At 33.8% G+C, this 15,167-nt stretch overlaps 1 protein-coding gene across 2 annotated transcripts in view; it reads left to right on the top strand.

Moving 5' to 3' along the window:
- The window catches only part of ACBD6 (acyl-CoA binding domain containing 6), a 110,582-nt gene that overhangs the window by 37,092 nt on the left and 58,323 nt on the right, over positions 1–15,167 (top strand). For both annotated transcript variants that reach the window (XM_087827921.1, XM_016217871.2), the window contains one exon: positions 8,601–8,706. In XM_087827921.1, coding sequence (XP_087684047.1) covers positions 8,601–8,706 — 106 coding nt within the window. The remainder of the gene's footprint in view (positions 1–8,600; positions 8,707–15,167) is intronic.

Below are 15,167 nucleotides of genomic sequence, written 5' to 3'. Positions count from 1 at the left end.
TTTTAGAAATATCTTTTCATTGACTGCTCTTTAGTTCTGATTATAAAGTGGAGGATATAAGTATTAAAAACGAATGAATTTTATTTTATGCTTTAATTTAGTAATTTTTGGTAAAAATATGAACTGGAATGAAAGTAGTTTAAAAGCCTGTCACTTGCACAAATATTATACTCTAAAATTCTTCTGAAAGATGTGTGATTGGAGAAAGAGCTACAATGAATATTGTTTTATTACAAGTGACTTATAAAGTGAAATGGTATAAAATTCCATCTATTTATTTATTCAGAGCCTCATAGCAGTCTGTTTTGTGGGTATTTTTTTCCTCCTGTTCTTAACAAATCTATGTAAGATTCTGAGTCTTCAGTAGTATGGTTTTTTTAAATTGAATATTTGGATTTTTATGCTTTCAGTAAGTTAAGCCATCCTGGGATACCACTGTCCCATTAACACCACTCCCCTTAGCACCAAAAAGATTATCCTGCTTCCTCTCATCTGTTTGGCTGGTAATAGTGAAATTCTTCCCCATTTCACTATGTTGCTCATGATCAACATTATGTTAACACTTTGGTGATAGGTGATAAATTGGATGACATGTGTCTTGTTACATTCTGGTTATTCTTTGAGGACTGCACAAGTGCGGATAGGCGAGTGGGAAACTCCCCCTCGAGAATCTGACTGCTCAGAATGAACTTGAGTTATGGATTTATTCAGCCTGTGAGACCTCAGCTGGCATAAATAATTGAGAAAGCAAAGGTTTGTCTGTGGTGCATGCCTCAGGGACTCATGGCTCCCTTCCTCCTCTCTACCTCCCTTTCTTATGAAAATGATCCCAGTTGCACTCCTAGATAATAACACACCAAGCAATTAAAAGCCATGGGTGGCTGGAGAGAGGAGAAAAGGCTTAGTTAATGAGCTTTTCCTTTTCCAGTGCCCATGAGAGCCTCAGGAATGACAAGGCGATTAAAGCGAAGAGATAATTATAGATTATGTGAAAATGGGTCCCTTGAGACAAGTGGGTCTTGACATAAACAGTAACTGTTGTAAGAGTCTCCTGGCTCTCACATTCACCCTTTTCTTATGGGCTTTATTTAGCTCCTGTGTCCTCAATGTCATGATGCCAGCCAAGCATAGGCAAATCCACCTGTTTGTGGATCAACAGCCTTTTCTGAACAAGAAGGTCACTCATCAACTGAAACCAACCCACCATCTTCTCTTCCTCTCTTATTTCTATTTTCTTCCCCCTCTTTTCTCTGCTTTGTTCTCTCTCTCCTGTCTGCCATTTCTTCTAAACTTTTTCTCCTCTATCTGTATGTAGTACCTGTGAAATGGTAGGCACTTAGACTTGTTTACAAAGCTTAGTGTGTGTATGTTTGTGTGCACGAATAAAGATGTATATACTATGGGTATGCCGTTTCTAGGTCTCTGTCATATGGTTCTACTCTCTCATCCCCTAACATACCAGAAATTCTGTTTCTTCAGGTTCCAAAATAACCCACTTTCTTCTGCTTTTTATTATTGCCACTATCATGCCCTTTGCATTAGCATTGCCACTCTTGCACAATCACCATCTCTTTGCTGGGACATTACAGGACAGTTTGAGAACTGGATTTCTCACTTCCTGTGCTGTCTCTTCCCTGGATTTATAACTCAGATCTCATCATATCACTCTCCTGCTTAAAGCCTTTTAATGATTTCCTATAACACTTAGGATAAAATTTAAAAATCCTTAACATGTCTTACAGGGCCTCTCATCACCTTCATTTAATGCCAATTTTCCCCTCCCCACCACCTCTTTGTTCACTCTGCTCCAAATACATTGGCTTATTTTTATTTCCTTGAAGGCCAAATTAATGTTTGTTAGTGAATTTATTGACGGTGCTATATAAGGATATATAAGAAATGACCCCAGCTTACAATATATGCTAAAATCTTACGGTAATAATATTGCTAACATTTATTGACCACTTCTTATATGCTAGTAACCATACTATGCTTGTTATATATTACTTCACTTAATTTTCAGAATAATCCTATTAGATGTAAGTATTAATATCTGTATTTTACAGATGAGGAAACTGAGACAAAGAGGTTAGGTTACTTGCCTCAAGGTCACATGTTAGTAACTCTGCTTTTAATTGCTACACTATACTGCTCCTGAAATGTTTGAGGAATCATTGTAATCTCCAACTGATGAAATTGAATTTGACAGTTGTTACTATATTAATACAGTAAATATATTCAGTTTAAATTTTGAATTAAATCCCATTCTACGTAGTGTTTTTAAAAATGTGCTGTACTGATAAAATTAGAGACTAGTCTTTCATTTATCAGTATACTGATGATGATGATGTTTTCTTTGGATTAATTGTTTTTATTGATTTTAGACTTACCTTAATGGTTGAGAATATAACTCAGCTCTGCGGAGCCTGTTAGTCAAGGGATTCTATAGATTTTTCTGATGTGGCCATTGGTTTTGCAAGAATTGATCAGAATTGAACTATGTTTTTTCTTATAGGCATTGAAAGTATCAGAAATTTTCAACCAACTCTTAGAGTTAAGCAGGTTTTAAGAGGTAGAAATTTCTTTTCAGTAACTGGTGTCTTCATAAATCATGGCTAAATAACTTTTCCAGTATAATGAGTTATCTACAAGAAGTATACATTGATCTTTCCTTTGTCATTGCTTGCTTGAAAAAAATGGGAGAAAAATATGTTAATAACATTAACACATAAATAAGATAATAAATAGAACTTTTTATTTAAGGCTTTTAGAATCTTCTAGTCCTATAACTAGGTACACTACTTATATATCACAGTCTTAAAAATAGTTATAACTTGGTGAAAAAAGATGTTGCCATTATCATAAAACAGGGAGGGGGAGGGGAACTAACTGGTTATTTCCCATAACTGAAACTAATTTCAGATCTAGTAGCATTCTGAGTTGGAGGATTGTGATTCAGTATACCCTATATGATTTCTTTCTGTCATCATTCACTTGTCCATTTGGCACTGTGTATTTTGAACCTACCCTATTACTTTGTTGACTCTAAAGCACCATTGGTTTTAGAATACCAGTATTTAAAAAAACAAACAAAAAACAACTAATTAATTATAAGATGCTGCACATTATAAGATCTATCAGAGACGTTGTCTCTTTGTTTTTTTTAGATGTGTTAAGGTTAGTGTCTGTATCAAGTAGCTCTTAAAATATGGGAGACATTCCTTTTTCCTTTCATTAGTAGCTTATTTAGCTTAAGAGGGCAATTTTATTTCCCTTTATTCTGGGTTTTGGAAGGTGATTAACTGTTTTGTTCCCCAGCTAACTCATTACCTACATTTGTTCCTTACATTATATGCAGTGAGTGTGCCAAGGCCCTTTGAGACCTATGCCAGTGTAACCCTCTAACCTTATCTCCCAACACCTGACCGTAACCAAGTGCTAAAGGTTCCCCTGAACACGTCTTCTTGGTGATGCTTTCCCTTTTCTTTCTTTTCTTCAGAACCCTACAATTACCCACCTGTGTTGTCAGCTCACCCTTCAAAGCAAGGCTGCCATGTCAACTCTCATATAGTGCTTTCTTCCATCATCCTTCATTAGCCTGCTGCTCGCTTTGGGCGTCTACTTTCTAGAATATTAGGTTAGAGCAGTGGTACTCAAAAAACCTTCCTGATGTAGTCCCTAAGAGAATTTTGGAAGACTATGTTCTCTTTTACATTTTTAAGATAACATTTAAAAAATTACTTAAAAGTTTAAATAATTTTCAAGGGTATAATCTCTGGCATTTTGTAAATAATAAAATTTAAAATAAACATCACTTTTTTAGATGTATCCAATGGAATCTAAAATGCTGTAATTATAATCCATTTTTAATCCTCACCCAAGGATATTTTTTTCCATTGCTTTTCAGATTTGGAGAGAGAAACATCGATGTAAGAGAGTCACATCGATTGGTTGCCTCCCACACATGCCCTGACTGGGGCCAGGGGTTGAGTCTGCAACCGAGGTACATGTCTTTGGCCAAAATCGAACCCAGGACCCTTCAGTCCACAGACCAATGCTCTAACCACTGAGAAAACCTGGCTAGGGCTGATAATCCATTTTTTGATAGAACAGGCTGCCGTTGAGAGAAACTGGGGAAATGGTCCAAGAGATCTATTATTTCTTACAACTGCATATGAATCATCAATGGTCTCAAAATAAAGTTTAATTAAATAAAATTCTGATCTTGACTTAAAAATACATGAACAAATTTTTTAACAGTTAGAAATTTTACGTCATTTTTTCTTTTATTCTACTTCTCCCACATAATTTTATTTAAAAGTAATATATTTTGTGTAGTTTTATCACACTAACATAATTCTCTGCAACAAAAATATGTATATATTAGACTTTTAAAAAACTTAAATTTTTGTTACCCCAAAGCTTTTTTCTCATTTGAGTTAGAATTATTTCTATAGAGTTGGTCAATATACATCATAAATTTTGTTAAATAATGATTAAGCACATGTAAACATTTTATTGAAAATGTGTCAATGAGACAGATGTTTTTAAAAATACGTAGTTTAATAGATGAATATTATTTCTGTTAGAATGAGACAGAGTTTAGCATCAAGTCAGTTTTTTGTTTTGTTTATTTCACCTCTTTAATTCTCCAACATTAGTTATAGAAGGCTTCCCAACACCAAATTTTTACCCAAATTGTCCCTTTATTTGGTACCATGGAAGATTTTACATCTTGAGGCAATACAACCTAGGGTTGATATTTTTCCCCAAAACAGTATTTTTATGCAAAAGAGTAACAGGTTTAAATAATATTAGTTTGCTAAATCTTAGTAAAGTCTTTTGGTTATCCTTCCTAGAAGTAGACCATAGTAAGGAGAGGGGTATGTGGCTTTCTTTTAAAAACTAGGGGTAGGGGGCCAGTGATTAAGCAGAGGGAATGTTGAAAGGAGAATGGTGGTGAAATATTTACCACAGGAGCCTTTTCAGGTAGATCAGTTTAGGAAAGAGTGCATTTATATAGAAATTGAACTGAAAATTGATTCACATAAAATTATCCATACCTACATATCCCTTTAAAGGTCTTTGAATACCCCCAGAGCCCACAGGTATACATCTCTTATTTTGAGGAGTTAAGAGCATTTGTTTATATTTGTGTGGGTGTTGGCTTACTCTTCTTTGTGTTTTTATTCAAGAAATAATTTTCTATTGTCTGTTTACTGGAATACTGTTTTTATATCTGATTACTAGTTGCTCTGTAAGTATATAAACTAAATTGAAATATTTATTGAATGTATCTATTAAACAGTTAGATATCTGAGCTAGCCCCATAAGTGTGATTTTTAATTCTGTCAGATGGATGAAGTAGTAGTTAAATGGACTAGGTGGCCTGCCATGAAACCTGAAATATTCTTTTGATAGGGAAATGCAGTCTTTGTAGAAAGTGGTACAGATAGCATATTTAGGAATATGATTGATGAAAGACGTCCATACTTAAACACTATCCCTCTTTTCCGTAAGGATGTGCCTTTATATTTCAGAGAAAGCCAGTGATCCTTTTCCTTCAGATATACAAATATATTTTCTGTCAATTTCAAAAATGTGGAGTCATCTAAAGAGATACATTCTGTCTTGTGCTAGGGATAATGTGGGACATCCTTGAAGGTAGTCATAAACATAACTCATAGTCATCCATTAAAAATAGATATGATCATTGTCTCTCTCTCATTCAGGAAGAGGGAGAAACATAGTTGGGTAAGAATCGAAAGAGAAAAGATAAGTTGAGAACATGGAGAAGGGCACTAACATTTATTAAGGCTCTGCTCACTACTGTGTTTGGTAATGGTTGGAATCACTTGCGCACATTTCCTTTAAGTATGGATCTAGAGGGGAAGATTGCCTCTGGGAGACTGTATTAACAGGGAAATGTAGAGAAGAGAGAATTTGATTTGTGTATTGTACAGACCTTGTTAGGGGGCAAGAAAGGAGATGTGAAAAGATGTTGCTCCAGATGTTTCTCCATTTTGGCCACTAGGTGGTGACATTGTATTGACAGCTTGGTTGCTGGCAAGTAAGGATAAGTGAGACTTGGAGTGAGTGTAGATAACTACTCAACAACTAAGCCCAAGTTTTATCACTTAATTTTTTTTTTAATATTAGTCGCTCAACTTTGTATCACATTTATGGTGATTTTATTGTATTTCTGTTTGATATTTAATTTACATTGTATTTTATAAATACCTCTATGTGCCTGACATATTTAGCAATGATAAACTGTAGACAGATATTCAGACGAAAAACTGCCGCCTGCCCTCCAAAAACTCTTATACTAAATCAAAATATTTGATGCATATAAAAAAAAACACTGAAAATATAGTAAACAAAAATTAGAATATGTTTGTACTATATTTAGTCTTTTACTGTTTATGGTATAGCTATACATGCACATTTGGGATTCAGGAAGATGGACCACTCAGAAGGTCCTCTCATCAATGACTAACCCGTACATATTACTGGGTATGAGTAACTGACTCCTCCTTACTTTCCTTTCTGTGTCCCACCATCAACTCCCCGTTATTTTCAAATTCAAAACAATTGGTAAGGAGTACATTTTATATTGTGACTTAAAATGACACAGTTCTCTCTCACACAGTTGAAGTTGCTGACTCTTGAATTAGAGGGGTCTCTGTTACTGGATTGGAGGAAAATAGGTCCCTATTCTCAAGTTGCTATTCTGAATGCACATTTTCATAGAAATTGTGTTTTTGTAGTAGTTAAAGATTGATAAAGTGATACTTTTTGCAACCTTAATTTTAAAAATCAGACTTCTCCTTTCTGGGGTTTTAGCCTCAGACTTCTCTATTTTCTTTCAGAGTAGGTAATCTGGAAAAGCATTTTTCTCTTCTGCAAAATGGACATTTTCAAGAGACCATACAGCATGGGGCAAAAGTAGATTTGCAGTTGTGAGTATGCGAAACAGATTTTATTCTTGTATTATTTATTTATTCTTGTATTATTTTCCATAGGAACAACTGTAAACCTACTTTTGCTCACCCCTGTATTACTTTTAAACATGATTTCTTCCTGCACACATAGCTCATTTTCTCTAGCTTGAAGCAGGCTGTTTCTCTTCTATACTCTTTTAGGCCTTTCTGAAGATTCAGTTATACCCTATGTTACTGGTGTATGGATATTATCATCCCAACTCTACTGTGTATGTATTGAATGCAAAGCTCCTTGTTTGTCCTTGTTACATGTTATCAACAGAATTTTGCCCAGTGCCTTGCATGTAGTAGGTGCTCAATTAAATACATTAAATGCATTAGGGAGACTTAGATGAATAAGGCCAAGATAGTGTGTTTTAACTTAATTACCTCTGACTGCTAATAATTTGTATAGGGTACAAGGTATTTAAGTTTGCTTTTAAAATAGGAGTCCTGTGGCTAGATGCTTTAATTTCTGATGAACGGAAGCTGTGGTCTTGAGGTTATAAAACACTAGTTACAATTTTTGGAACTCAAATTGCATTCTTTTAAGCCTGTCCAGAAAATGCAGTCCACATAGGGAACAGTTTCATTGTTAATATTCCAAGTTACTTATCCTTTTGAGAATCTCATTGAAGCTACCCTCCCACCCTCACACACAACACACACATTCAGAAAAATGTACATGCGTTTACATAGATAGTTCTGTATCCTATTTTATAGAACTCATAGGCCTCATGTTAAGAACTGCTTTAGTTTCTACAGTAGATTTCAGTCGATTAGTCAAGTTGTAGCTAGATATAATAGAAAAATGTACTGTATACAAAATCAGTTGATCTGAGTGAGTTCTAGCTCTCTTGTTCTACCTTTAATGGACTCGATGCCATTTGTCAGATCATGTTATCTCTCCTTGCCTGTTCTTTGTAAAGTTGTTGGATAAGAATAAATTAATTTAGTACATCGATGTACTTAGAATGGTGCTGGGTACCTAGTATGCTTCTCATTTTTTGTTCCCAGTCTTTTCTGTTATCGCATGTAGGATTCCTGAATTTTGTGATACTTGAATTGTCTTTTCCTTAAGAAAATTACTTTTATGTGTGTGAGATATATATAAAAAACTTGGGTAGCAATATATTATTATTATATATATATCTATATTAAACTTGGGTAGCAATCAACTTGTCATTCTGTTGTCCTGTAAAACAAGCAGTAAACCTTTTTCTGATCTTTCAATACCTCTGTACAGACATTACAGTGTTTCTTGCTACAGTGCTGCAATGGAAAATTCTGAGAGGAAGTATGTGCCTATCAGTGTGTGAAAGTAACGGGAGGGAAAGAGCACTGAGATAGTCTACTGAAGATGTTATATTAGTGTACTGTTATACTTTGTCAAAGCGATGACACTTTTCCCTATAATTATAGTTGATAAGAACTTTAGTCTTTTCAGAGGTTGGATGTATTATGTCTTATTGAAAATCCATTATTGTTCATGTAAAATTCTTTATAAAAACAGAGATTTCATTAATGTTTGTGAGCAGCAATCAGGTTTTGTTAAAAATATGAATCTTTTATGGATTACCTAGTAAGACAAACACTTTTTATTTTTACTTTCATTAGGGAAGAAGACAAAAACATATTTGATTACTGCAGGGAAAACAACATTGACCATATATCCAAAGTCATCAAATCGAAAAATGTGGATGTGAATATGAAAGATGAAGAGGTATGAAAAATGTGCCCTGTAATTATTTTCTTTTGCTTTCTTGTTCTGCCCCAGTGGTTTTTTTCTAAATGGCAGGCCTGTGAACTACAACTCAAAATATGGTATGGTTAAGAGTATGTCAGAATATCTAAATGAGATAGTGTCACCCAGTTAAATACTTTTTATGTCTGTATCCATCATATTTCTGTCCATGTTACAGAAGTTACTAGGTGAAACTTGCACTCAAAATAACTCCTATTTCATGATAAAGGGGAGAGACTGTTAACATAAGTGAGACCTATAGGAAATATAAAAATGTTTATAAGTAGCTTTAGTGCCCTCTATTAGTAAATCTTAAATGGTATGTTTTCCTTTACGCAATAAGTATATTTCTAGAAAACTAGGAATTTTGGTAAATCCAAATATTTAAATGTGGGCCCACTATTTAAATACATTTTGTGAAATATATTACTTCTTAAGTTTATTTGTTTTGTGAATAAAACTGTTTACATATTGAGCTTAAATTGTCCCTGAATTATAGTTGTTAAAAAAGAAGCAAACTTTAATTCACTTTTAATCATTTTTCTCATTCATTGGTAATGTAGTGAAAGCTGATTGAAATGACCAGAAGGTGACCATTGTTACAGAGAGGGCATGCAGTGATTGTAGATAATGTGTAAAATAGATAAATAATCAGCCCGTACAGGTTAGCCCTTGATACAGGGTGGGGCAAAAGGAGGTTTGCAGTTGTGAGTACACAAAACAGTTTATTCTTGTATTATTATTTTCCATATGAACAACTATAAACCTTTTGCCCCACCCAGTATTATCTCACTTTTAGGCAACATCTTTCGTGTAACATATTGTCATGAAAATGTAAGGCTGTACTTCTGTAGTAAAGGGAAACCGCCAATTGTTTGTTTTCCCCTAAATAGTGAAACAGACAGAGCCAAGAAAGATGTAGCTAGAAAAAAGTAGATGCCAGATTGCGAAATAATAAAACCAGGTCATGATTCCAGCTAGGGGTCTTTTTCAGCTTTCAGGATCAGAATACTTTTTTTTTAGGAAATCAGGCGTGATTGCTTCCCTTGATTTTATTGTCGTTTCTTATTTTTGTGCTCGTGAGTTATAATTTTTATAAAATTAATATATGTGGGTAGTTCAAAGAAGATCAAATTATGTCTTTTAACAAAAAAGTACACCCTAATCTGCATCATTCTCACATTTGATTCTAGCTCCCTTGAGGCAGAAATTTTCCATTCTTTTAGTTGTGTCTTTTGCAATTTACCTACATAATTCTTAATAATCTGCTTGTATCTCAATTTTTCCAACTTTCGACATTATTGATGTTCTTCTGTTATGTTAGGATTCAGCTGTTTTTACCCGTCTTCCCCTGTCCCCCAACAGTTATATCACAACATTCAGTTTCAGACTTTTGATCGAATCACTGTTGAATCAGTGTTTATTATTACCAATGTAATATAATTATATTATGACTATGTAAGTATTGCTGAGCTATGGACTGTACTTATGTGTATTAGCTTTTGCTATAGCAAAAAACAACCCAAAATTTCAGTGGCTAATAAGAACATGTCTTTTTTTGCTCATATTTCAAAAAGATTTTGGGTCACTGAGGCTCTGCTGGGTTCTGCTAGCCTTGTTTGGGATCAGTTCATCTTGATTTTGTGTATTTTCTCATTCTGAAATCCATTCTCAATAGATAGGGGCAGAAACTAAAGGCAGACAGACCAGACTCCACAAATACATTTAAAGGTTTTGCTTGGACGTAGGTTGTGTCACATCTGTTCACATTTCTGTAGCCAAAACAAGTCATGAGGCCAAGCCCCAGGGCAGTATGGTAGGAAGTCTGCTAGTTATGAATAATACAGTCTGCATGGCATGGTACAACATTTTGTTTTTCTCAAGGTTAATAATTGCGTCTCTTTTTGTTTTTATATTTTCTTAGTGTTCTATGTTTCTGTCATTAATTTTTCCTCAAATTGCCCAACAGAGGTCTTCTCTGTGCAGTCAAACACATCAGGTAATCAATCCCATATATTTTTTAGCAATATTCCTTCTGAAACCCTCTTTCCTTCTTCATCTCTAATCTGGACTGGCTACTCTCCAGAGCTGTTGCATAAATGTCATCCTAGGATTATGCTTTAATGCTGTTAACTTAATTTTTTAGAGCAGTTTTAGGTTTACAATAAAATTGAGAGGAAGGTACAGAGATTTCCCATATACCCCTGTGCCCCACACATGTATAACCTCCTCCATGATTAACATCACTCACCAGAATGGTAATTTTTTTTTTTTTTTTTTTTACCAAGGATGAACCTATATTGAGACATCATAATCACCCAAATTCCTGATTTACCTCAGGGTTCACTGTTGGTGTTGTACGTTCTGTGGGTTTGGATAAATGTATAAAAATAGTACTGAAAATCAGATTCACACGTGACCTTTGCAAAGATTATTGGACAGCAGTGAAAGGAATAAAATAAATGTCTAGAACACAGACAGCTTACACTAATAACATGTTTGTTTGTGAAAATAAAAGGAACACTTGTAAATGTATTGCTTCTGCCATTTAGTTACTTTGATGTAGTAGCTTCCCAGATCTTCCAGTTTGTTACCCGTGCAGCCGCCTTTACCCCAGCCTGCCAGGACATTCGATGAAGTGCTTACGCATTCATAGACTGAGACGCTAAGAATTCAGTTGGGTTCTCTCATTACTCCAAGCAGATTTCTGCCCTCTCAGCCATGACAACTCAGGCTGAGCTTTGAATACTGATGGCAAGCCCTTTTATTATTAATCAGGGATTTGTATGAATTAATTTAAGAACGTGAGGGAAATGAGAGCTTAAAATGAGAATTAAACTTAACATTCTAAATAAAAGTAATGGTACTGCTTGATAATATTTAAAGCTCTAGCAAATAGCAAGTTGGTAAGCTTTGGTGATGGACTAAAAGTATATAACCTCAAAGTTAAGTTGCTAACTAAATACTTGTAACCCCTTTATCAGAATAATGGCATTTCTCTATAATAAGTTGGGTAACAATTACAGTTTTGAGAGTACATCCAATTCTCCTTTGTGTTTATGTGCTGTATGAACTTGAGATATTTCACCACTGATTGCCTAAGATTCTTTGGGATGGTGTAGGACTTTATTTAAAATGTTTATCTAGCAGGTTCAACTCAATTTAAGTCTTGTCCTTAGATGACTAAAAATCACATTTATTGCCCTTAAAATTTGCTATGAGCACATAAAGAAATTTAATTATAGTAATAAAATATGCTACACTTGCATTCCCACATATTTGAAATAAGCACAATTATTATATTGCCTGAAATGCATATATTTGGATTTGTAACCATTATAGCACATGAACATATATAAGGTACCTTTTAAATAAAATATTAATATTTCATAATGAAGTTATTTTATTATACATAAGTATAATTCCTGATATATATTGTTTGTTTATTTAAGTTGTAATTACTACTACTAGAGTAGGGTATATATTTCTAATTTGAGAAAGTTACATGGTGTCTCCTACTGATACAGTAATTAGGACATTGTCTATATTTCACATGATAGAAAAAAGTTTTGTAGTTATATTTACTATTCAGGAAGCTATCCACATATCAGATGTTTTAAGGTACAAGTTTATAGCATCATGGTGTTATGTGTAAAAGTGAAGATCTAAGAGCCTATTTTTTCAAATGGTGATTCAGTTTTTATCATTGAGTCATATTAATAAAGCTCCCCACATATGTCAAATATTTATGGGTTTTCAAAAAATATATATATTTTAAGGGTAGATAATGATTTAAATAATTTGTAAAGTATGAGTAATATGAGCAGAATATTATCAGTCATCAGACATAAATTATATCTGCATAATTCTTGTCACGCACATTATTTCTCGGATCAGTGCCATATAGAGTAGACATTAAATACATGCTTCTTGATTATATTTAAATAACATTTTAAACCTTTACATTAATTTAAAATTTTTAGGACCAATGTAGCAATGTAACAATATGTGAACAAAATAGGTTACAGCATTCCAGTGCAAGCTATCATTGGTCCCCCAAAAGTATTCATTGTTTTTTCCATAGATTCTTATCTAAAACACTCCCAAATTCCCCTTTTATTGAGCTACTTCTTTAGTTAAGTTCTTTCCTTTCTGTCCTTTGGAAGGTATAATTGTTACACCATTTTCCATATATTTATTGATCCTTTCAAATATTTTGAGGGAGGGCACTTTTCTCTTGACTCCTTTTCTTTCCCTTCTCATTTTGTTTTAAATCTGTGGCTCATATCAGAATACAATTTACATGCTTTTTGTCTTGAGAAACTGCTGGAAAATCTGGTGGAACTGTTAGTATTAACCTAACAAAGAAGCACAAGGTTTAGGTTGCAGAGTCAGTATACTAAGGCTAAATTTATGCTTTTATTTAAGATTTGAAAAAGGAAGAAAAAATGCAATCTCTTAAATAACTTTTACGTTTGACTATATGTTATTTTGGTTGTATAGTTGATTAATTTCAAGGAACTTTGTTCATTCATCCTAATTGAGAAATGTTGAATTATGCTCATTTGCATTAATGCTATTTAAAAATCAAGCATATGGTAATACTTTACATCAGAAATACATATTTAACACAAAATCAGAAAATAGTGAAAGTAGTTAAATTCTTACGAGCTTTGGCGACTTAAATTTTTATTGTGGTAAAATATACATAAAACATAAAATTTACCATTTTAACCATTTTGAAGAGTCCAGTTCTGTGGCACTAAATTCATTCATTGTTATGCAGCTATCACCAACATTTATCTCCAGAACTTTCTCATCTTCTCCAAATGAAAGTCTACACTCACAAACACTAATTCCCCATTTCCCCCATCCCCCATCCGCTGGCAACCACCATTCTACTATCTCCATGAATGTGACTACTCTAGATACCTCGTTTTATGGAATCACATAATATTTGTCCTTTTGTGACTGGCTTATTTCACTTAGTATAATGTCTTCAAGGTTCATCCATGTTGTAGCGTGTGTCAGGCTTTCCTTCCTTTTTAAAAGTGAATAATATTCCATTGTGTGAATATATTGCATTTTGTTTATCGAAAGTCATCATGGACGCTTGGGTTGCTTTCATATTTTGGCTATGGTAAATAAAGCTGCTATGATTGTGGATGTACAAATTTTGGGATTTTTTCTAACAATTATAAAAAAATTAAAACATACAGAAAAGTTGAAAGAATTCTTTTACAGTGAATGCCTATATTCCTGCTTCCTAGATTCTACCGCTAATGTTTTACTGTGCTTGTCTTAGCAATATTTACCCTTCTCTCTATTGATCCATCAATCTTATATTTTGATGCATTTTCTATCAGTATTTTGCAGACAATATACTTCCTTCTAAATGTTTCAGCATGCATATTATTAATTAGAATTCAGTATTTAGTTTTTCTTTGAAGATAACATTTATATATGATGAAATGTACAAATCTTCAGTGCAAATTCGATTAATTTTGACAAATGCATGTACCTGTGTAACCAAAACTCCCAGCAAGATAAGACCCTTACTGTCACCCTAGAAGGTTCCATCATGCTCCTTCCCAGGTGGTTCTTTCTCCTAATTCCACAAAGGTAACAACTGTTCTGGTAATTCTTCTACTATAGATTGGTTCTGCCTGTTCTCAAACTTTACATAAATGGAATTATAATATGTGCCTTTTTGTATGAGGCTCCCTTTATTTTTCAGAATGTTTTTGAGATTCTTCCATATTGTTGCATAGATCAGTACTTCCTTTATATTGCTGAGCAATATTCCATCATATGAAAATATTGTAGTTTATCCATTGTCTTATAATGGACACTTGGGCTGTTTTCATGGCAACTTATTATTACTGTTATCTCTTATTTTATACAGGATGAAGTGATATCTCCCTTGCTTATTCCCTCACTTTTACATCACTAACATTATGGTGGTGGGAGGTGAGGAGTTCTCCCTGTAGCAGCTACTAAACAGCAGCAGTAGCAAAGGGGAGAAGCTAGGCTTGGGGTAGAGGACAGTCATAGCAGGCTATTGGTACTAAAGTCAGTCTCTATTACAATTGTAAAATTAAACTCAGGTTTTTTTGCAGAGAGAAATTCAAGTCGACCTGTTTGCAGTATTTCATTTGCTAAGTAGACAGTACTCTATCATACCATTTTTGATACCATGGCAAGGTGACACCTCTTACAAATTTAAACATACCAACTTTGCCATGTTTTTGTCTACTGTATGTATAGTGTACGTGCTTTGTATCTGTTCTCCAAATACCATAAGGACATCAAGACTGTTTTATAGTACAGTCGCTTCATTTAATTTGTGATATCCCAGAGAAAATCTAATTTTTAAAAAAATTACATGGTTTGAGGACAAATAACTAAGGATATCAAAGAAGCATTTAAAATATTAAAAC

This window comes from Miniopterus natalensis, chromosome 19 (assembly GCF_054644295.1).
Source record: "Miniopterus natalensis isolate mMinNat1 chromosome 19, mMinNat1.hap1, whole genome shotgun sequence".
In the NCBI taxonomy this organism is placed as follows: Eukaryota; Metazoa; Chordata; class Mammalia; order Chiroptera; family Miniopteridae; genus Miniopterus; species Miniopterus natalensis.
Note: the sequence above shows the minus strand (reverse complement) of the source record. Positions and strands in the feature narration are given on the sequence as shown.